Source organism: Microtus oregoni, unplaced genomic scaffold, assembly GCF_018167655.1.
Source record: "Microtus oregoni isolate MIOR12 unplaced genomic scaffold, Mior012 000062F_ref0000492, whole genome shotgun sequence".
Taxonomy (NCBI): domain Eukaryota; kingdom Metazoa; phylum Chordata; class Mammalia; order Rodentia; family Cricetidae; genus Microtus; species Microtus oregoni.
Window position 1 is genome coordinate 633,983 of NW_024543872.1, and position 24,120 is coordinate 658,102.

The 24,120-nt window shown below is 43.4% G+C and overlaps 1 protein-coding gene across 3 annotated transcripts in view; it reads right to left on the reverse strand.

The window, feature by feature from the left end:
* The window catches only part of Jazf1 (JAZF zinc finger 1), a 301,532-nt gene that overhangs the window by 136,073 nt on the left and 141,339 nt on the right, over positions 1 to 24,120 (reverse strand). For all 3 annotated transcript variants that reach the window (XM_041640365.1, XM_041640366.1, XM_041640367.1), the window contains exon 2: positions 1,139 to 1,211. In XM_041640365.1, the coding sequence (XP_041496299.1) occupies positions 1,139 to 1,211 (73 nt within the window). The remainder of the gene's footprint in view (positions 1 to 1,138; positions 1,212 to 24,120) is intronic.

Below are 24,120 nucleotides of genomic sequence, written 5' to 3' on the forward strand. Positions count from 1 at the left end.
TATGAATATAACTAAAGATTTTCAGCTCTCTTGCTGAGTACTGGAAATTGCACAGGATCTGTGAAAAACTCAGATATCTTTATTTAATCTGATGCAATTATTAAAGTATTCTAACAACATATGTCAAAAATAAGGTTGATAAAAGACTAGAGACATCTTATGCTTCTCCTTGGAAAGCCCAACGAGAAGGAAATCCGAAAATGACAAGCATTTAGAGGCTGCCTCATCGTAAGTACCTGAAGCTGAGCACAGGTGACTAACTCACAGCCATGGCTGGGCAGGCATGAACAACCTTCCCTAAAATGACACCAACATCAAGGGTGCAGGTAATTCACTGGCAGACTTCCTCTCCGGACCATGGTTCATGCTCTGGCACCAAGAGAATGAAAAAGATCTTTGCCTTATGGGAAAGGGACAGCCAGTAGAAACACAGCCACTGAGTTATGGGCAGAGAGTTCTCATGTTCATTAAAAACTAATTTCGCTCTTACTCTCTCCACTTTGCTTTGAGAGTGTGTATTTTCTTAACCCAAAGGTGACTCAGAGTTCTTGCCCTCAAATTACTGTCTCCTTAATTATTTGAGTTGGCCAAAACACTAAGTCTTCTTTTAGGTTTGATATTTAAGCACAAAACAGTTCTCTTAGTTAGGCTCTGAATCAATTTAAGTGAAAACTCATGTTGCTCTATACATATGGGGGCAGCTGCTGACAGTGTTTCTACTAAAAAGATGAGCTGCTACAAAATGACTTTCTGAAATTAAATGATTTCAGTTTGTTAGAGTCCAATATATTCTGATATTCCAACCATGTTTTCAATTCATAAAAAAGTACTTTTTCACCCCAAGATTTAAAAGGTTCACTCAAACATAAATCCACTAATCTCTCACACTGCCCCACGAAGTCAAAAGAGCATGTTCTAACCCTGCATACAAATACTTCCAAAATGAGCTTGTAAATCAGACATATGCACAATGGGCTACAATCTATATCCCTCAACAGAGAAACAAGAAATCTCCACGTAGAGGTTGCTTTAAAATGATCTAATCTGCCCATTTTTAAACTGCAAGCATTTACTGGTGAAAAGCTATGTCTACCGAGAACGCAGCAGTACACAGCAGCTGTCCTCTGGAATGGCTTACCTATTAATGTAACTGAGAGCAACATAGGTCGGCTGCTGCAGCTCTTGCTTCTCTAAAACACGCGGATCTGTATCTGCAATAAAACACAATGACGATATTTTTAAGGATTTTTTTTTACATGAGAATATATGAGGATCCCCAACATAAAGTAACAGAGGTTAAAGAGAGAAAAAGATTAATTTAGAATAGGAAAACTCAGTCCACAAAGCATAATGATTTGTTCATTCATTCATAAAAACAAGATATTACATTGTTTTTCAAGAAATTCCAAACATCAACAGTGATAAAACGCCCATCTGTCACACAAGCTCTTGCACAACCCCCTCATAAATACTGGTTTTCACTGCATACAGTTACAATGCTGGCATGGTTTCCGTGGTTAATCGGCCTAAGAAAGCAAGCCTCTGTTAATTATGCTCACTTCAATACTGGAACAAATTAGTTTACATTGAAAAGCTCCATCAATCTGAAAATCTATGGAGTATTGTTCTTGCTCACTGAACACTTCTGAGTCCAGATTCATATTCTGGAGAGCTCTTCTCCTTTGTGAATGTATAATGAATTGACTATAGCTTTTCTAGACTTAATTAGAAAGTCTCTTAGTGCTTCAGCGTCAACAAACAACACATTCACCGGGGCTCCCCCTCAAAGAGGCAGACTGTCACAGCACAGCAACACCTCACAATGCTGCGTCTCCAGTACAGACCAGTAATGAGTGCAGTCCTCGCACCAGAAGCATCGTCTCAGGGTTCACATGCGGAGAAATCATTTCTTAAATATATGCAAAAGAAATGATCATATAATAATATATAGGGGAGGGGAGTCACTCTGTATTACTTTCATGAAGAAAGGTTAAAGCATTTCACACTAATTTCTTTTCATTAAAACCTCATCCACACCATCCCATGATGAGAAGTCTCAGCTGCAGGTGGCAGTAACTGCTCTGATGTCTGTTATTTCCAGTACCTTTGCAACAAAGTGTTTACTGCATATGGTGGCCCAAGATACACAACGCCAATGTGCTCTAACAGGTGATGGCAGAGGGAGAACAGGGGTGGCAATAATCAGATTAACACTGCTTTTGCCCCTCAGACTATACACCCGGGCAGCAGAGCCAGCAGCCTCATTCATTATGTCCAAGTTAAGAATCTCACGTTCACTCTATCATTTTTCCTGTGCCAAGAATTCCAGGGAACTAACTCTATTCAGAAATCTTCCTTCCTTGGGTCTCTGCCACTGTAAACCCTTGAAAGCTGAATTAGGAACAAGAGACAAAGAGTCTCTGGAAGGCTCCATCAAGCCCAGTCTCAGGGTTTTGGCAGAGCAGATGAGAACAGATCAGTAATTCACATTTCCTCCCCTTCTCAGCCCCAGTTACTTTAACCGCAGCTGAGGCTGCGGTCTGATTGCTGGTTTAGGGATAAACTCAGTGGCTGTCAAGATACAAGGAAGGCATTCTCGAGGGACATGATTTTCTTTTTCCTTTTAAATTTTCTCCTTCTCTTTCTTTTTCCTCCTTCTCTGTTTTGTTTTTTCGAGACAGGGTTTCTATGTGTAACCCTGGCCATCCTGGAATTACTCTGTAGACCAGGCTGGACTTAAACTCAGAGATCCACTTGCCTCTGCCTCCAAGTACTGGGATTAAAGGCATGAGGGAGAAATAGTTTTCAAACACAAGCCTTAACACTTATCCAAATCTGCTGTAATCTCAACACATCTTTGTTTTTCTGTGCAGAACGTGCTTGCTGGAGGGGAGTCTCCAGAACCATACTTCAGAGGGGAAAATGTCTTGTCTACATAAACTGCCACTGGCATGCTAGACAGGCCGTGGGTGCAGATGGTGACTGATGTGCCAAAGTAGATGAGGCTGGAGACAGAGTTGTGAAATCAAGAAAGGAAGTTAGAAAAACAAGCAAAAGCAAAAACCCAGTGGACAGTTTCTCAAGTTCCCACCAAACAATTTGAACTTGGTCCTACGGATGGATGGGGAGCTGCTCTTTTGTGATATGTGGTCACACGGAGTTATTCTGAAGTAAATGAGTGATGGAGGAAGGTCATTGGTAATAAACAAACTGCCTTGGTCCCATTTTGATAGGCCATCCCTTAGGTGGGTGGAGTAGGCAGAACAGAATGCTGGGAGGAAGAGGAAGTGAGCTCAGACTCGATAGCTCTCCTCTCTGGGGCAGACGCCTCAGACAGAGGCCATGCTCCCCTCTCCCGGGCAGACGCACGGATGAAGCAAGCCACCCGGTCAGACATGCTGAATCTTTCCCGGTAAGACCGGTGCTACATAGTTTATTAGAGATGGGTTGATCGGGATATCAGAATTAGCCAGTAAGGGCTAGAGCTAATGGGCCAAGCAGTGTTTAAAAGAATACAGTGTCCATGTAATTATTTCGGGGCATAAGCTAGCAGGCAGCGGGGTGCTGGGGACGCAGCCCCGCCGCTCCAATTACAACAAATGAGCACTATTAGGAGCTTACAATTTGTGTATCAGTGGGTAAAGAGCCATCTTTCACCTTCTCTTTGCTCTTGTACCTGGCTTCCAATCAGTCTTTCTACACACCATCTTCTAGTCATCCCTCTGTTAGTACACTGTTATTACTTTCTAAAATTGTTCTAAATGTTGCTTTCCCAAGTTATCCTGATTTTAATTTTTTCTCTTTTATTAGTGTGTGTGTGTGCGCGCGTGTGCGCACGCACGCGCAGGCACACACACATGTATGTGTAGGTATATACATTTATATTATACTTTTCTACTTCAAGCTTGAAGTAACTTGGATCTTAAGGTTTCCCTAAAGGCTTGTGTGTTGAAGGTGTAGTCCTTAGTCTGTGGTACAGTTAGAAGGTGCTGAAATCTTTTAGAGGTGGGGTCTAGTGGAAGGTCACTTGGGATGATGAGAACCTGTCCTCCTTCTCTAGCTTCCCAGGCTGGATGAGGACAGCACATCCGAATCAGCTACTTATTCCCAGTATGTGGTTCTGCTGTAACAGGCCTAAAAGCATGTGACCTGTCAACCACAGGCTGAAGTTCTAGAACTGTGAGTCACAACAAAACTCTTTTCCCAATAAGTTGAGCCTCTCTACTGTTTTGCCATAGCAACACAGGAGGGGTTCATTATCACTCTGAAGAAGGGGTCAAGTATCTTCTACAGCATGCTACAGCTCCCCGATGCTTATCTGAAATGTTGTTGCTATTGACACAGAAACTGCATGGCAATCTTGTCTGACAGAGCATGGAGCATGTTCAACACCGTTTGCAAGGCAAGATTCTGAAACTCTATATTATTTTGCTTCAACATATTCTATAACCTATGTTTGACTTATGCTTGCATTGCCTTAAGTTATAAATTGGAGGCAGACTTCTGGAAACTTCCAAATGTCACCGTCTCTGAAACAAAACAACTACTGAAGCTCCTTAGGGATAAAGCACCCCTGCCACTTTCTCTAGAATACACATTCTGGACAAATACCCCCAGGCCTCAACCTTATTTTTAGATTAAATGATTCTTCAAGACAACCTTAATTAAAACAAACATCCACCAAAGTTTTGTGAATGAAACGATGTACTTGGTATCTGGAGAGACTAAAACAAGGCTCCTGGAGAGCCCCCATCAACTGCTGGTCCCAATAAGCATGGGTCCTGTCACTTGCTGACTGCTCATGGTGATCATGACTTGCTGTTTTATGGATTTTAATTATGCTGGCGAGCACTTCACATTCAGTAAAAGTATAATAGCTGCTTTCATTACTTCTCCCTCTCTGACAGCAACATAACTTTGCGGTGCTCACCGCTCTGCAAGGAAAAGACTCCAGAGGCAGACTGGTTCTGACATGTAGGATGCCTCCCTAGCTCTGCCAGGATGGCAGTGTCTCCACAGGTGATGGAGGCAAGGGAACACCGTCACCTGGTACCACTAGATAGTACAAATAAAAAGAAACACTTCCTTATCCTATGCGCCGTGCCATGCAAAGATGGTTTTGCACACAGGAAGCCGCTACAGTAAGTAATCTAGGAAGAGGCGAATGGCCGTATCATAGCATCTCCGAGGCACTTCTCTGGCGTATTTGTTCAGAGTGCCAATAAAATGAGGATGGGAAATGCTGCTGCAGCTTCTCAGAGATATAGTTCACTTCAAATGGGTCTGTAGATAACACACTTGATTTTTTCAATCCACATGATGCTCCTCAAGCAGGTGATTCGGCAATTCGTGCCATGTGGCCAATGCACAAAGACACAACTGCACTCTTCGGCTTCTATAGGCCTAACAAGTGACGGGAAGAGAAACTTACACTTTCTAGTGGGGCAGGGCAGCACCAAACGGAAAAAGACACAGATTATGACCGTCTCTTCCCCGGGACAGTCTCGCTAACTTTCTAAAACAGCAGTCTGTAAACAGCTGACAGCAGGTGTGTCTGTCACCATCTCAGGGAGGCATTTACTCTATGGTGAGGATGCTGTACAAAGCGAAAGCTTTTCCTGGTTCTGATCATTAAGGTCATGGATTGAACTGAATCGCCCAGTCCTCATTGTCACAACACTAGCTCCAATTGTTCTTCAAACAGCAGGAGCCAATAAAATAAGATCAAATAAAAATGTAAATAAATACTAAAATCAAAACAATATAAGGTGATGGTTGAGGCTGGGAAGGAACACTTCAACTCCTGTCAATAAGAAATGTGATGTGTATGATAGAAGATTCAAGGCCACCTTGCTCCGGCCCTGAAGCCCCTCTTCATGTGTTATAGTTTCTATCATTGGGAACCAGTGACAACAAATGCTTGTGACTTCTAAGTTTTCTCATTCTCTTTTTTTCTTCCTTTTTTTTTTTTTTTTTTTTTTGAGGGAAGTCTCATGTGGTCCACTACTTAGCAGTGGAAGACCTTGAATTCCTTCTTCCACTTCCAGAGTTGAGTGCTGGGATTACAGGTATGTACTTGCACATTGTCTTTCTGTTTGTTTACTTTTGTTGTGTGCTATTTTTAATAAGTAATCATTCCTAGTGCCATCTTCAAGCCCACAAAGAACAAAACAAAACAAAAACTCCACTGGTATTATTTGGTGGGTCAACCAGCACTCAGTAATTACCTCATGGCTTTGGTTATGACATTAGTTACTGTGCCTTGCTGGGACTTTATACCTAAAATTACTTAAAATTTAATAAAGTCAGAAAACAGCTCTGCTGCCTCTCAAGCAAAACTAAGCAAACCTCCCTGGCAGACTGTAGATTTGGGAGTCACTGTGAACAAAGGAGGTGCTTCTGGTCTGGAGGGAGATTCTCTTCATGTTCTACAGTTTCCAAACACCACTTCCTGCTTAAATGCATCACAACAATGGGGGGGGGGATAGCGGGGGCTAAAAGGATGGAGGTGGGAGGGCTGCGGGCTGCAACAGTAGAGGACCCCAGAGAGTCCAGTGCGCACCCAGGAGGATAAGTGATTTTGAAGAGTAGGCCCAGAACCCTCACTGTTTTTTGTAATCTTTGTGTGATTCTGATACTAATGAATGGATGTACAGCTTCCATCCTTCCCCTCAGCTCTTAAACTTGCAAAGATGGACGTCACTTTGTTCAGCACACTCTCCCCCAGCATCCTGGGTAGGGCCTGTCAACCCCCCTCTTCTCCTGCCAGCACCACAGGGAACACCTTGCTTACCTCAACTCTTCCCATTGGCAGCACTTTGCTCTCTAGTGCCCAACAAATACATGCAGGGGGCCGCAGTCGATTAATTTCACGATGGGAATATTGAAGAGTTTGGGTAAAACAAGCACAGTTGTTTCCTTTACCACTCAGGGCCCCAAGAAAATGTGGTAGTGGGTAGGGAAAAACCACCAAGGGGAGTAAACAGGAGACAGAGGCAGGAAACATGTTATTTCAAACAGTGTTTGGGGACATAACAAAAGAATATGAGAACATAAAGAGACCTGGATAAAGTTACAATCTCCAGAGCCTATAGTGGGGACACAAGAGCCAGAAGCTGAAACTTGCTGAATCCCTGAAAAACCCTGCACTCCAAGATGCCAGCTATAGCATGGAGAAAGCTCAGAGCTTAAAACAGAGAACTCTTTAAGTGGTTATGAAGACAAACTAAGCAAGTCACCAAGTGCCTATGGATGGAGGGACAGAGAAGGGGAGAGAGCAAGGCTAGAAACAGTATCAGAACACTGGCAGCCAGTCAGGACTCTTTTTTCTGATTCCATTAAGCAGGTGTAGAGAAAAGAGAGGCCATATGTTGACATCTGCTGATTCCCTAATTAAATAATCAGCCTACAGTTAAATCCCTAGTCAACGAGTTCCACCTGTGCCTCCACCCACAGGCTTCTGCCAGTACTTCACCACTGAGGTGCCAAGGCCAAGGCAGTGACACTCAGGGAATGATGACTAAGCACTGCAGCAGAGTCTAGACCAAGTGAAAGCCACCAACACAAACACAAGAAAAGGGTGGGAAGAGAGAGAGCCAGGAAAGAAGAAAGGGGTAGGTATGTGGGAAACCACAAGCCATGGAAGCATGCAAGCCTCTGGGACAAGCTTCCTTAAATGAAGCTGGGACCATCGGGGCTAGAAGCAGAGGCCCCATGTTCTGAGGTTACTGTGCCAGTGTTCGGATCACCAGTAGGTGAAGTCAGTTTGCTGCTGGCACTCAGCTGTAACACTGGACTCCACAAAGACTTTATAGCTGTCTTATAAGCCCAGTACATTTTTGTTGCAACTTTTACTCTATTTTTAAAGACTAAATTTGTTGAACCTACAATTTACAAAGACTGACTTTTAAAATTCATTGCTGGTTTACTTCAGATGCTGAAATAGATATTTCTTGTTGGCACTGAACTTTAAAAAAACCATATGAGTGTATGTAACCAGCCTTTGAATGGATCAACTTTTCCTTAGTTTATGGACATGCCATTTGAAACTTTTCCCAGGCCATAATTTCCATTACAGGAAAGTTAGTGCAAATTATACTTGAGACTTTTGCCTTCCCCAATTCACTGTGAAATCCAGATGCAGCTAAGTGTTGCTGTAAACTTTATGAGCTTAATATCTAAAAGTCAGGGACTCTGTGCAACACGATAACAGCATCTAGTAAAAAGCACTCATGTTCACATGTGGAGCCTGAGTTTTCTTGCCACCAGTCAATGACTAAACATGACTGAACCAGGAACTCTCTAGAAAATGCTCCCGAAGCTGACTTATGCATAAACACTGCAGCTTCAGCATAGCCTGTGACCAGCATGGCCAAAGGCTGACGTTCTGCTGTTCTGCTTCCTAATTCTTCCTTAATCCTTCAGAGTCCTATGGTCACCTACTAAGATAGTAACTAGCTAGGAAACTTGGTCTTAGCAGTCAAATCTAAGCCAAAGGCTTAGATCGTTAGTGTCCACCATGATGGAGGCTCAATAACTGAATGAGCAACCAGGGTGAGAAGGAAATTTCTCGGGATTCAGAGATAAGCATCAGCCCAGGGAGCTCTAGATCATATGGGCCAGCACAGACCTTAGTGTAAGCTTCTGTGTTCCTGCACAGACAGACAAGAGCAAGAGCACATGTTCAAAAGGAGACAAAATATGAGAGGAAGCTGATGGAGCCCATGGTGAGTCATCCACAAGTGAGGGTGGGAAGCTAGTGTGGCTCTAAATTCAGGGCAGCACGCACTGGGGGAAATCTGTGGGCACTATAAAAGGGCAGTAGGGTTGACCGGACAATACTCATTATTTATAGATTTTTGAAGTAGAGATACTTGAGGGGGTGGTTCTGAACTGTGGGCAATTCTCTGCGACGGCAATGTGCAGAGATACCGAAGGGTGTGTACCAGTGGATCCCACTGATATCCTACAGCGCACATAATCGGATAACCTCACAACAACAAAACCTGCCTGACCTCAAATGTCAGTGCTAGGCTGAGAAATCTCGCCAGAGACCCATGAGATGGCTATGAAGACTAGAGCTACTGCATGTAGGTAATTTTTGGTTTTTCCCACGGTCTAACTTGAGAGGCTAGAAGGCTGGGCAGTGGGCAACAGGGCAGTGACACAAGGTGGTTAGGACCTGGATTTTAGGAGCCCTGGCTTTCTTTGTGGAATCAAAGAAATTGAATTCATTTCCTGAAAGACATCCTGAATACTTGTCATGTGCTCCTTGCTTAGAGGAAATTCTAAGTCAGTAGTTCACAACTGAGCCAGAAAGATGATTGCAACAGCCAGTTAACAATAATCCACGGGCTGGGAAGATAGCTCGATCGGTAAAGTGCTTGCCCTGCAAACTTGAGACTTGAGTTAAATACCCAGAACCCACATAAAAATCCCAGGGGTAGCAGATATAGGAAGAATCTGGGGGCTCACTGGTCAGCCAGTCTAACTGGTGAGTTCCAGGACAATGACAGGCTTGTCTCAAAGGAGGTGGCTGATGCCCAAGGCTGACCACTGGCCTCCACAGGCTTGTGCACATCACCTACTTATATGTAAAGTTGGTGTACACACACACACACACACACACACACACACACACACACTGCAAAAAGCCTTCAATACTTCTATTGCTAGTAAACCAGCAAGTATACTAACTGCTTCAGAAATGCGCCATGATTCTTTGTGAGGCTCAGGGCAAGTTTTTGAAATAAAGTTTCTGAGAGTCTGACTAGAAAATGGCTTGAGCAGGTGAGCAGAAGGAGAAAGAAACTGGCCTGTGAAAGAGGTCTGGAGTGGTCTGTGGGGACCACAGCATGCAGCAGGGCTCGCTTCTTCATGGAAGGGCTGAAAGCCTCTCTGAGAGTCGGCCTCAGTTTCACACATGAAGCAGAGCCACTCGGGGAAAAAGCTAAGATGATCCATGTGTTAGAAAATAGTGAACGGCGATAGGGAAGGTGGAGGGGGGAAATTGATACAAAAGACAAGATTTGGTAAAGTACAAGATTTTTCTTATGTGGAGTGAGAGTCTTATTATCAACGATAAAGAACCCCAAACTAGGAAAAACATTTGATATTCCAAGTGAGGTCTGCTTCTCATGTGTGAAAGATGCTGTACAGAAACAAAAAGTTGGAGCTTCAGAGAAGGGGGTAGGGGATAAAGGGCTCCTGATACAGATAGGAACAGGGCATGTAAGACTCTCAGCACACCACCACACATTCCAAAAGGCAGCAGAGCTACTGCATGCCCTCAGAAGAGCGACACATAGTAACAAGCTTTGATTGAAGATGCTATCAGGAAATGCAGCCAGCCTCAGCTCAGCAGGGATAAGGAAAGGCCTGGGGCACACTGCGTTTGAACTCAAGTGACTGGTACATTTCACAACTGAGCATAAAAGGCTGGGGTGGGGTGGGGTGAGTCAAACCGGGGTCCCTAATTCAGTGGTTAGTATACCTCGTATATGAATCTCCAAGGCTTTCTAAGGGAATTACATTCTTGTTTCAATCTTAGTTATTACTTAATTATATTTTTGATTGTGAGCCTAGCCTTTAACAGCTGAGCCATCTCTCCAGCCCCGTTCTTACTTCTTGGTGGTAAGACAATGTGCCACTCTTCATAGCCAACTGCCTGTGCTCAGTGTTAGCTGTGGACGCCTTAGGGGTCTTTTTTTTTTTTTAATCTCCAAAATATTGCTAAGAACAGTACTTTTATCCTAGAGTGGAAATGAGGAGTAAATCTCCAGTGTGAGATGGAGCCGTGCTGCTCATGAAGTATTTTGAAATTAGGACTTGCACAATTGTGAATTGTCTCTCTTTGATAGTCAGCAGCATGATGATGCACAGAAAAATTTAAAAGTTATCATGCAAATGAAAGTTATCATGGGCTGCAAGATGCTGTTCAACAGGCATTTCACTCATTTTTACATCATGATGCTCTGGAACATGGCTTCTTGGTGCAAGGACTACATTTCCCTACATTCCTTGAAACATCGAGTCTACATTCTGGTTAGTAAGATACAGCACTTTAAGGAAGTCTCCTGAAAGGTCTGTACCTTTCTTTGCAGCAGTTTTCCTCTAGGGTGACTGGACGAATGATTGCCACTTCTGAATCAATTTAATGTGAGAAAATCTTATAAATGAAAGTCATCCTAGGCAGAGAAAGGATGTGTCTGTGGCTGAACAAATGAAGCCCCATCCAGAACTGACCACCTCCAGTCCTTCTGAAACCGAGAGAAAGAAATTCTCTTCCATTCAGATACTGCTACTCAATGGCAGTAAATAAAGCCAAACCAAATCTTCAAGCAAACAAACAATAAAACCAATACTCTAAACAACCAGAAATGCTAACTCAAAGTTCTTCCGATAAACATGAAATCTTTTGTGTCTTTGTTTTCCTGGATTAAAAAAAATTAGATTAGATTTTATTATACTAAACTTACAGAACAACAACAAAGCCACAGTAAAGTAACACCCACAATGCCACATCGGATGTGGCTAACTCTACAGTGGGATGGTTAAGGAATGGGAGAAAGAAGAGGGAACCATTATGTCAAATTATGGCTGCTTTGGTTGCTCAAGCCCTTTCCAGTATTGGTTATTAGTGGGCAATAATGAAGCAAATTGCACATACACATTGCTCCTGAGTTATCAACAATGCGATGAGCAGCAACCTTTGCAGCTGTCAGGATCTTTTCAGGCAAGCAATTAAAGTGAAAAAAGAGAGGGTGCACAATCCCGTCACCCAACATCATGTGTACCAACACCGCCTACGAACACTGACATGGAGCGGGCGAGATCTGAATATTTATTAATGCAGATCTGTTCCCATTTGTTCTTCTTCTTTCCTTGTAACCCAAACTACCCTCACCTGCCAAAAAAGGATTTTTTTCCCTCTAAAGGTCAATTCTGACACTGCGAATCTCATTTATCTGAAACTTACATACACTGTGACATCTTTCCTAGTTACATTAAAATAAATTTTCTTTCCCTTTCCCCTTCAGGAAATATAAGTTTAGGACAAGCTTGGATTTCAAAGGAGAAAGAAGTTGAGAATGAAGTAATCCTAACTAGAAAAGCACTGAATGAGTAACCAAGTTGAAAATAACCAAGATTAACCGATGTTTATGGGAAGTCGGATATATATGTCAAGTACTCTGTGCAGGCATCGAAGAACTAGCTTTAGACAAAACAGAAAAAAAGTCCTGGCTCTCCAGCAGACCAGACTCCTTGCAACAGATGTTGTCATCTATAAAACACATACCAGAGAACCGTGTAATCAAGTGATAAAATTGAAAAGCAGAAACAAAAACACACCTAAGTCTTATGTTTTAAGTCGGTTTACAATTTTGTGTTGTGTGCATCCATGGTTGTGCAAAGTACAAGTGATCTATGGCACAGGTTGTCCACACTTACTAGGGAAAGGGCCTCAAATTGACTTTAAGAAGATCACCACACTCTATTATAGACTCACTTGCTTTCCTGCTCACAAGTAGGGATTGTTTACTGTCTGGATGACCCCTGCTTAAAGCACTGAGAACAGCAGCGGTATCAGAGGCAGTCACAGAGGGAGCCGAGGAGCACCCTATGTCGTCAAGCTGTGTGGCTTTAGTCACTGCTGTTTCACCACGTGCCTGAGACCAGTGGTTCTCAACTAGAACTGCACATTAGCATCTCCTGGGTAACACCAAAGACTCTGAGGGCCTGACCCCACTCCAACATTCTAGTGTGAAACAAGAAGAGACAGTTACCACTAAAGACTGTGGAACCCCCCAAAAGGTGAAAGGTTGTCCTCTGATTTCCATATGTATGCTCTCCCTCCACACATATCACACAGACACATATACACATCACACATCTCTCTTTCTCTCTCTCTCTCTCTCTCTCAAACACACACAAACACAGACACGCAATATACACTTTAAAAAGGAAAACAAAAAACAAAACAAATAACCCTCCCACCAAACGACTGCTTGGAAAGTTATCAAATAAAAGAACTTGAGATTTTCCCCAAACTTAAAAAGCAATTGTGAAACAAATTATTGAATATGCCAAAAAGTTTTACAGATAAACCCAGGGCCGTGAAATGTTTTGCTTAAGTGTGTTTGTATGCATGTACACATGTGGGACTGCATGTAGAGGTCAGAAGTCGATGTAGATGAAGAGAGCCTCGCTCTCTCTCCACCTTATCATAAGTATTATTTTGAGATGGCATCTCTCACTGAACCTGGAGCTTCCTAGTACAACCGGACTGGCTGGCTAGCAAGTCCCAGGGATCCTCTTGGTCTTTGGCCCTCCACACTAGGACAATGGCTGACACCCAGCTTTTATGTTGATGTTGGGGCCAAACTCACATTTGCATAGCAAGCACTTCTCAATTTCCCCACCCCCTGGCGGAATCTTTTAAATTCGGGCTCCACCTGAAGCGCTGAAGTGCTGGTCAGTTTTTCACCTTTCACTTTCTAGGAAGGGCCAAGCTTAGGAATCATGTGATCAACTCGTGCCTGTCTCCGTGTGTTTTTAAAATTAATGCAGAGCAGTCTTGAGGTATTCTGATGACTAGGAAATATTTTTGGCGGGGGTGAAGGCGGGCATCACTGATGGTATGTATGCTCCTAAAACTAAAAAGCTCTAGCACTTGAATTATGGGACTTGGGATTTTCTGTTAAGACTGATTCAGGTCAATGCGTTTTTCCTGTGCTGTCATTTTTCATTTCAATTACAAGTGAGGTTATTAAGAAACAAGTTAGTTTTGCACTTTGGAAGCCTGTTTCATCTAGAATTTGGCAAACAACAACAAAAACAACACCCTGCCTCCATTCTTACAATCTCTCAAGGAAGCCAAAAAATTGAAACTAAACAAAACCAACCAACCAAACAAACAAACAAACAAAAAATAGCCACAGACAAAAGAGCTGAACATTTGGATTTAGGATTACACAAAGTCATTAGATAGATTTACAAATATGTACTGGTTACAGCTTGATCTGAATAGCTCTGGTTGGCCTCTTATTTGATCACACACATGCTCTCTGTGCCCAGAGTGGGGCAAGGAACACACTGTTTAGGCTCAAGGGCCTCAGATACGACACAGAGTTTGAGATGCATGGCTCTGGATTCTGAATAGGTTGCATCTCTTCTACTTGGTAATGAGTAGGGACACATGCTGAGTAATCTTGCTGATGGCATGAATTTGGGCATTATGAAATCCCTGGCCCTCTCACTTATCTGGAACTTGGCAGATGGCTCCTGACTATCTTGGCTTCTGTAGAAGGAGTACTCAACTCTAGCTTTTCTGATCCTTTTTTATTTATTTTAAAATAGCTTTTTCCCTTGGATAGACAACATATTATGGAAGTGACTGGTTTGTTCTGATGATTGCTAACTTCATGACTGGAGGTAGTTTCTCAGGCTGAGCTTTGATCTTCTGATACAGAAGTCAGTGACTCACAGCTTATGAAGTTGTTATGAGGTTGTTAAGGGAATTTAAGAGAGATGAGCTGTATACTTCACAGAGCACAGGGGCTGGTACATGGTAAATACCTAATAAATCTTAACTATTACTATTATTTCAGGCTGTTGGTGCTCACATTGTGGCATTACAGTTGTGAACAAGCTCCTAAGTGGCAGTAACAGTCACTTGGATGCTCTTACCTTCTTCAGTGGGGCCTATCTTGTTTGGGTGAAGACAGATCAGCTGCTTTCCATACACGGTCCTCACAGCGGAAATGCTCCTTTGGAAGAGCAGAGGAGATAGGCAGCCCCTGAACTGTTTGCTGCCCTTTCCCAAAGGGAATACAGTGACCAGAGAAGGCCCTATCTTAGGTCTCAAGTGTATTCATCTGGCTTTCAAGAGGAAGTCAGACACAGAGTAAGCAAGATGTGACTGCCTCACTGAAAAAGGTACCAAGCCACGTGCTAACAGAGACAAGAATTATGGGTTAATATAAGTTATAAGAGTTAATAAGAAGCCTGAGCTAATGGGCCAATCAGTTTATAATTAATGTAGACCTCTGTATGTTTATTTGTGACTAAATGGTTTTGGGACCTGGTGGGACAGAAACCTCAGTCAACACCCTCAAGTAGAAATGACTTGAGTCATGGCACTAAACCCTTTTCCGACTGCTTTTGTTTGCTTGTAACAGGCTTTCATATAGCTCTGGCTGACCTTGAACTTGCTATGTAGTCAAGGATGACATTAAACTTTGGATCCTCCTTCTTCAACCTCCCAAACTCTGGGAGACCAAAGCAGGAATAAGAACAATACACTTTGCAAGTTAATGGGAGACCAAGACCTCAACATAAAACCAAGCACACTGAACCTCATAGAAGAGAAAGTGGAAAGTAGCCTTGAACACAATGGCACAAGAGACCACTTCCTAAATATAACCCCAGTAGCACATACACTGAGAGAAACAATTAATAAATGAGACCTCCTGAAACTGAAAAGCTTCTGTAAAGCAAAGGACATGGTCAACAAGACAAAACAGGCTCCAAAGCTACAAAGAAACCCTCGAAATTACAAAAACAAACAAACAAAAACCCTGGGAAACCACCTTATCTGGGTGGCAAAAGGTGGGGCTGTAAAGTTTACACTGGAGTGCTGTTAATGTGAGATTCTGGCCTCTGGCTTATGAGAAAGGATGGCATTTGTCACCTCTCCCTTTTACAGGTAAGGGGGTTAACTTGCTCACCAGTGAAATATAGGTAGAGCCAGAACTAGCCACCCCTTCACTGGCGGGAGATATTTGATAAGAGACATGGATGTTCAGGATCTTTAAACCCCTGTCATGGATCCTGATATGGCTCACGTTTTATCTCTTCCAACGAATTCCATGAAGCACCTTTTTGTGGAAAAACCAACCTAGTGGGAAAATATCAATGATAGCTCTCCTTGTCGGGGAGAGGGAGTAGGGGTATGATAGGTCTCTGTTCTTTTCTATCAGTTTTGCTAGGAGCCCAAAACTGCTAAGTATGTTTCTCAATTGTTTTCCCTTCAATGCCTAGGTCCCAGCAGCTCTTACTATTCCTGTCTCCTGTACACCTCTTGCTTGCTCACTATACTTCCTGCTCACACTAGCCTGTTTGTTCTTCTCTGCCTTGTTCTGAACCCCATGCTCTGTCCTGGGGTTCTCCATTAGAGGCACCAGGATGGAATATCAGTGTGAAAGGAATGGGCAGGTGGGTTTCTGTTCTATCCCTCCCCATAAGGTGTGGTTTGGGGTAGTGGCTGCTCCTGTCTATCTGTAGTCACAGCTATGGCAGTGACACCTTTTCTGAGCTGCCATTCTCTCCAGGCACTGGCCACAATCTCACTTCTGTTTCTTCAGCATCTCGTACCTCAGGCTTCTTTTGTCTCCCATACTTAAATCTCTTCTGCTGCTGGATGCCACTCGTTTGTGGTGCACACTGCTTCACTATCTGAAAGCCCCCACCCACTTCTCTAAGCCCATCCTGAGACTCATCCTCTAAGGTCCCCTGCAGAGGTTACTTCTCTCCAGTGCATTTGGAACCTGCCTTAGTGCACCCATCAAGCAAAGGGATGAATTACATTGTAGTGTTACTGTTCACAACAGACTCAACCTCTCCAAAAAACAGCTCCTGACTTCCCTCTTGTCTCTGGCACTTAGCACAGGGGTGTCAGGTAATTATGATTAAGGAACAAGCCAAGGAATGAATGGTAACAGGACTTAATTACTGAGTGCAACACAGTTATGTTAAGTATTTTCTGACAAGACTGTTCACAAAGCTACTTCACTGTGCCCCCACTCCGGGATGATTTCGTCTAAACGCAGCTGCTGGGATCCAGCTGGAGACAAATGCTGATTACTGCACAGTGAACCAGCTAGGTTGGTCTTCCCTAACTAGTTCCCCACAATCCCACATCACCTGGCAGGGTGTTTTCTGCTTATTATGCTAATTAGATTTTACTTGAAAGATGTAATTATTGTTGCAACCCAAGGAAGTAATTAATGGCCAACTTTAGTGGACAAAATATTCATTAATCAAGTCAATAGACAAGAGACCTACAGAGTTTAGGGGGAAAACGTCCTTAGAGAGGAGGAAAAAAAAAGATAATCACCTAGCGTGTTCTCCCTTCCATAAATGTGGGTTAAATCTATTCAATTATAGGATCTTGAAAGTTGACATTTCAGATTTAGTCTTACGCATCCTAAAGAAGTCTAGGTTTAAACATGTGGGCTTCAAGTTACATTGTACAGCAGGATTACTAATTTTAAATCTCTGTATGTAGAAATGAACATGTTTGGATTGTGCAGAGGCCAAATGTCAACCTAGAATATCATTCTTCAACTACCCAATTTTTTTTCGAGACAGTGTCTCTTACTGGCCCAGACCTCATCACTTAGCTAGCCTGGGGTGATTGGCCTACAAGCCCTTGGGATCTGTGGGTCTCTATGGTCCCAGCACCCACACACATGCCTAGATTCTTTTATGTGGGTTGTGGGAATTAAACTTAGGTTCTCCTGATTGCAAGGCAAACACTTTACTGATTAAACTGTTTCCCTAGTCCTATGTAACAATTTAAACAAAGATATGTAGTGATTCACAAAGAGATACTGGTCTCATAATCGGTCTCTTTGAAAATGCTTAATCACTCAAGGACTTCCGACCATCACAGATATCAGCTTCTGTTCTTACATTAAAGGCAGGGAGAAGAAAGCAGTTGTAAGACCAACTCAGGTTGGTCACTGTGCCTTATAAAGACCCAGCTTTTCAAATCCAAGGGAAGACACTCTTTAGCACCTTGGTAGTCCCAGCCTGGGAAAGTTAAAGTTGGAACATGAAAAACAAAGATACTCCAGAGATAAGATTAAACGTACACACTTAATAATAAAAGGTTTATTAATCCTAAAGAGCATGGCATCTCAAATAAACAAAAACCATAAACCAAGCCAACTCTGGCCTGTCCCTCCACAGCCCTTTAACATCCATGCCCTCAGATCTACAGTACTGTCCATTAGCTTGCTATGCCTCTTTGCTACATGATAGGGATTTGGAGACAGGAGATGGGCCACAGTAGGCAGCATATAATAACTGACAGTCAACTCAAGACCCTAAAATTTTAAAATTTTCTTTCAACTTAAAATGCTAACAAGCATATTCTGGCTTCTACTTGCCCATAAAGCTGTTTCACATTCCAGAAAAAAATGTTTTAAATATTGTTCAGCATCCAGATCTTAATGGTCTAGATGCTGAAATACTTTTCACTCAGAGTAATGATCTCCAGGAGTAAAAATAATATAATTTTAACAGAATGACTTGGTCAGCTAAATCACAACCAGAAATGCATGGGTATGTATTTCATTCATGTGCCAAAAAAATCTTCATTCTGGACCATCAGCATAGCACTAAATTTTGATCTGTCGTTGAAAACAGTCCTTTCTATTTCTGGCATATGCCATGACAACAGGGCAGAGCCATTGGCAAAGACAGCTAATATTTCACATCAAACCTTCCCACCTGACCTTAAGAGTCCAAGATGGAGAGACTCACGAATAAGGAATTGTTTGTTACATAAACAGTTCTTTTCTTAGAAAAACAACACACACACACACACACACACACACACACACACACAACCCACTGGGAAAATCCCTCTCAGTCAAAGCATGGAAGGAAGGTCTTACTTTCTTGTGAAGGAAATGTATTATTGGTATTATTGGTATTACATTTGCAAGGTGTGGGCAGCACAGACCCAAAGGAAGGAAGTGGGTTCTCCAGGTGGTTCTGGTCTGAAGGACCAGGCAAACCGCCATGAGTACTTTCAGTGGAGAACTCTGGGGTTCAAGGGCATTGCGGTGTACTTGGGTGCGCCTTTGAAAGGTGCGACTCAGGGAGAGAGGCTGAATAGCGCTTGTGGAAGCAAGCACATCTCCTCGTGTTCTCTCCACCACTTGCTTTGAAACTATACATGAATCCACATTTAGATCATGTTTTATCTTTCTGTTAGTCTTTCCTTAAATGACACTTGGAGAGAAGTTCTGCAGGCACTTCCTTTATGTTAACCCAAATCTCCATAGAGTGACTGCCCTTCTGCTCCCCAGTGCGCCCCGTCTTGGTACTGTCCACATCGCCTGAAAACGCTAGAGTCTACTGTGGCTCCCACGCTACCAGTGAGTCCTGACTCCAGAACCTGATGACATTCTTGCACTTTAGCATGGCCCTAGCTACTCTACCCAGCACGAGCCTCCTACACAAACAGAAGGTCATTCAGGATGGGTCACGTACGAGAATATTAAAGAGCATCTCAAGCCCTGCCTGCAGGAAGCTAGTCCAGCTGCAGGGGAGAGGGATAGCCCAGGTTTCTGATGTGCCCTTCTGGGTACAGCAGACATCTACAGTTCAAACAAGATCGCAGCGACTCTGATCCTGTTGATCTTAGGAGCACCTTCCAGAATCACTGCACTTAATGGCCAAAGCATCCTGATAATCTTGGATTAGGTCCACAGTGTCATGGGGTAACTGTTAGCTACAGGCTTCTCTGCTGCGGTGGCCAAGGACAGTCATACTATCAAGAGCATTAAGAAGGGACTGATGGCACTGGTCTCTAATCCTATCTGAGTGTGGGTCATAGTGAGACAAGGACCAAGGAACCTTCTCCCACTGGACTCAAGCCAGTCAGCAATCCTTAATTTTTATTGCATTCATATCTGAATCACCAATTGGGTGTTCTTTACTTTAGAGACTCAGGGTGTGGCTAGCAAGAACAACAAACTACCACTACTATTTTTAATAAAAATCACAGCAAACTTTCCTAGCAATGGGCCCAAGATCAATTTTTCTAAAGGCAACTAGTGGCAGACCCGGGCTGGAAACCAACTCATGGCTGCTTGTTAAATTAACTCAAGCAATGGATCCTACAGCTGTAAAAACAGTGGTTTAAACTCCAAGCTGCTAACAGCCACCCAGATAGATGCTATGCTTAAGTTTCAAATGCATACATTCTTCAACTACTGTCAGCTAAGAGACATAGAAAGGAATAAAGAAAAGGCCAAGGGCATCAGCTTTTCTCAGGAGGCTACTGGCTTCTGGCTCCCAGGAACCTCCAAGTGTGTAAACCGCTGACCAGTGACTCACAGCGAGTCACGACCTGGGCCGTGCTGCTCGCTCCACTACCAGAGATCTGTCCCATGAACTCCAGCCAGCAGTGACAAACTAAGGTGTCAGAAAACTTAATACTTCTGGGTTGCCTGATGGTTAATCTTTGAGAAGTTTCTGGAGTAAACAGGAAATTGTGGTCTCTGAAAAGGTTCTCTGTTCCTAGGAAGGCAGCAGCTTGAAGATGGGGAGGTCGTTCACAGGACAGTCACACACCTTACCTCTCTACACAGAGCTACACACACATGCTCGCTGGGGCCTCAGCCACTCCTGTCTTAGTCCCTCACAAGCAGGAAGGTGTCTGTGTCAGGGTGGGAGCATTGCAATCTACAGCTTTCTAAGGCCCACATTTAGAGTCCCGAGAGTTACTGACAGTCTCAGAGTCCGCAGAGCACTTTGGCATAGATTCTTCTGGGGGAATTCCAAGAACCATGTGGGAAAGAGAATAAGTTTTTGTTTTTGTTTTTTTCATCTTGAAAATTAAGGAACTGAATTTACACAGTCAAGAAGCCATTGGGAAAACTGGCTAAATGTAACAGGTATTCAAAAAAGGGGCATCAGGTCAAAACTGTGGGAATCCAAATAAAGCATGAAGTCTAGTTAAGAATATATTAATATACTAATATAATCAAGATGTTAGTAATATGGAAAAAACTGGGGCTGGGAATACTAAATAGTTAAGTATTTTTCTCTGCAAACTTAAAACTAAAAAAAAAATGTTGTTTAAAAAAATTAGAGAACAGATGATTCTCAGAGCCAATAAAAGAGGGAAGTCACCGATGCATTGTTGTCCGTATGTGTAAGATATTTTTAGAAGTGTTTGTAATTGAACTATTTTAGGCTTTGAAGCTATAAAAATACACTATACACACACATACACTTAAATAATTTTTCTAAGAGAAGAGGAGGGTTTATGAGGAGAAAAATGCTATGCTCATAAAAATGGGCCTGAACTATACCTCAGCAACCTTTGCTGTGGACCCTTTAGTAGGAGCCACTGTGCTCCTGACTGATGATCCCTGAAGAGGATGGCCTTGGTCCCTGTCTCTCCTTGACATGCACTGATGTCTCCACATTCTCCCTGCATCCCAACAAGGTCTCTTCCAATGGTGGGTGGCAGCACAAGGAATTGCCCCTTCATACCCCAATGGCATCTGGACAAGGGTCATAGAGTCTTTGCACTTCACACCCATGAACTGCAAGATGAGAAACTACTCCAACCTTAAAGCCAAGCCAATTAGCCATCAACCTATGTCGGTCCTTTGCTGAAGTCTAGATTGTCTTAAATCTATGAGAAATCTCCCAACTTTTCATTTAGGAGCAGGGGCTCACAGTTGTAATCCCAGCCTTTGGGAGGTGGAGGCAGGAGGATCACGACTTCAAGGCCATACCCAGCTACAGGAGGCCCTGTTGCCAGCCAGCCAGCCACCCTACCTTTCACCTTTCCTAGCTGCTCTGAGGCTAGCAGGAGCACACATCTAGTCATTCGCATGCTGCTTTCTTAATTCTCCATCATCCCCAGGAGTTAAAAATATGCAGGAGCAGGGAGATTCTGGGGGAAGGAGGGCTCAGAGGCCAGGACCATTCATGAACTGAATTCAAATCCCTGGAATAGTGGGGCATTCATTGCTGCCCACAAGGTTGGCTCCTGAGGTTGGCTACTTTTGCTCTGCTGTTTTTATGCCAATACTAAGGAATGTGTATGGAGGGCAGTCTTCTCCCAACACCTTCACCCTGGCACTCACTCAGACCAAAGGGAAGAGGACCACAGAGAGGAGCCAACGAACAGCATTTTGAAGTTCAAGACACAAACTCCAAAGGTTACTGGTTTGCTTTCTGCACCAAACATACCCACCTCACATTTGGTGGTTGCTCTTGAACACAGATGCCTCATTTTCTACTGTTCTCCTTTCGCCTTCAAAGGATTCAAACTTACCCCTTCCCTGACAAGCCCATCAAGGTGCAAAATGAAGGCCCAAGGGAGCTCTTTTTCTTCTGTATTGTTCATTGTCTCATTCAAACACAATTTATGGAACATTTACTATGTGCCACATAGAATTCCAAGCATTAGAAATACAATAGTGAACTAAAAGGAGAAATTCTCTTCTGTTCGAGGCTTACATTCTGGGAAGGATAACTCCATGGGCACAAATGGAAGTATACTCTGTTGCACATAGTATGTCAGGTGGTATCTTCTAGGAAGAAAATAGAACACAAGAAGGGGACACAGAGATAGATGGTCTTCTCATGGCACCTGGCATCATACACTACTTCAGCTAATGTTTCCATGTTGCCTCTTTAGCTGGATACTTTGTTGTTTCTTGAAGGACAGGGGACTTTAGAATTCTTCCAGCACAGATTTCTGAACACAGTAGGTGAGCTACCAGTTTCATTGTATGAAAGAACTTATGGAATTATTGCAGCTGATTCACATTTAGAACCTTGGACCTCTGGAGGACAAGAGGGATGGATGTTCTACATGCATCATGCTTGGTGAGCTGTTTCAGTTCCATCCCACCCACATCACTTTATCACAGAGCTGTGTCCTGGCCACAGATGCAGGAAAGGAGTCAGTGCCGAGGCTTGGATATTGCCTGAATATGTCTCTAAGAGATACATGGTCCTTGGGATCGGACCACAGGGCAGTGTTGTATGCTTGTAAGAGGTAGAGCCCAGTGGAAGGTCATTTGGCCATTGTGGTATTATCCACCTGGAAATGAAGATCATTCTTTTAGAAGCTCAAATCATTCTCCAGAGACTGAGTTGATATTTAAGTGAGCTGACTCCAAACGTTCTCTGGGTTGTCTTGAGAGTCAGTCTCCTCCTCCCCCTAGACACATACCACCCACCTTCATTGTTCCACTAGAACCCAGCTAGTGCTGCCTGGACATCCAGAGCTATGCATTCAACAAACATTTTTCTTCGTAAAGTTAGTTAGCTTTCAGTGATTATAGGGACAGAAAGGCAGTTAAACCGAGAAGAAGCCATCTGGGTAGAGAGCAAGACAAAGGCCTCAAGGCGAAAATGTGCTGAGTGTACAAAAGAACTACGGCCCTCTAGGCTGAGAGAAGCTCGAGCTGGTGCTCACAGGCTGTGGCTAGGGAGTTTTACTCTAAGGCACTGGGAAACCATGGTTGCTACTAAGCAGGAGAGAATGAGGTTGACATTTCAAGATCACTCTAACAACAAGGCAACTCCAGAGTCACTGACCACATGCTGCAGTTAAATCTGCTGTCCTAGCACAGGATTCAAAACTCTGACACCCTACATGTAAACCATCATAACTACTGGCATTCAGGGTCTAGTGTCATTGATAGTCCCAGAGCCAGTCAATCTCTGAACCACATACAGCAAAAGCTGGATTCAATATATCATACAGGATAAAACTGAGGCTTCCCTGCATCTTGATCATGGGAAAGTTCTAGTAAGGGAGAAGAGAAAATGCAAAAAACTTCCCCCCGTGATGTCTCCTCCGTTTCACAGGTGCTGTGAAGGCAATTCCACCATGGTCCTGTTGGAACCTGTTGTCTCTTGATAGGGATAAAAAGGGTTAGTTATGGCTGGGGGTACTGAGATACTGAGAGTCTTATTCTCAAAGAAGCTTGCCAGAGTTCCCTTGGCAGGGCTCCAGGTTACATAACCCTGTTTCCCTAACCTCTCCTCCCGTCTTGTTTTTCAAATGTGCAGTCACCCTTGTGGCTCCTCGGCAGATGTCCGCCAAGTTCCTCACACAGACAAAGTACTTCTAAAGTCATATTCCAGAAGCCTCTGCTATGTACCCTCCCAAATCTTTCCATAAGCTTCAATCCACTCTCTGCCTCTATGCCAGGCACTGGACAACCGCAGAGGTTCAGAGGAACCCGGGTAGCCTGTCCCCTTGGCCAAGCCATTTAAGATAGGATTAGATGATCTTACCATCGCTGTGCTTCCCAGGCAGAAGGGGGGCAAGTTTTGTGGGCTTGGATT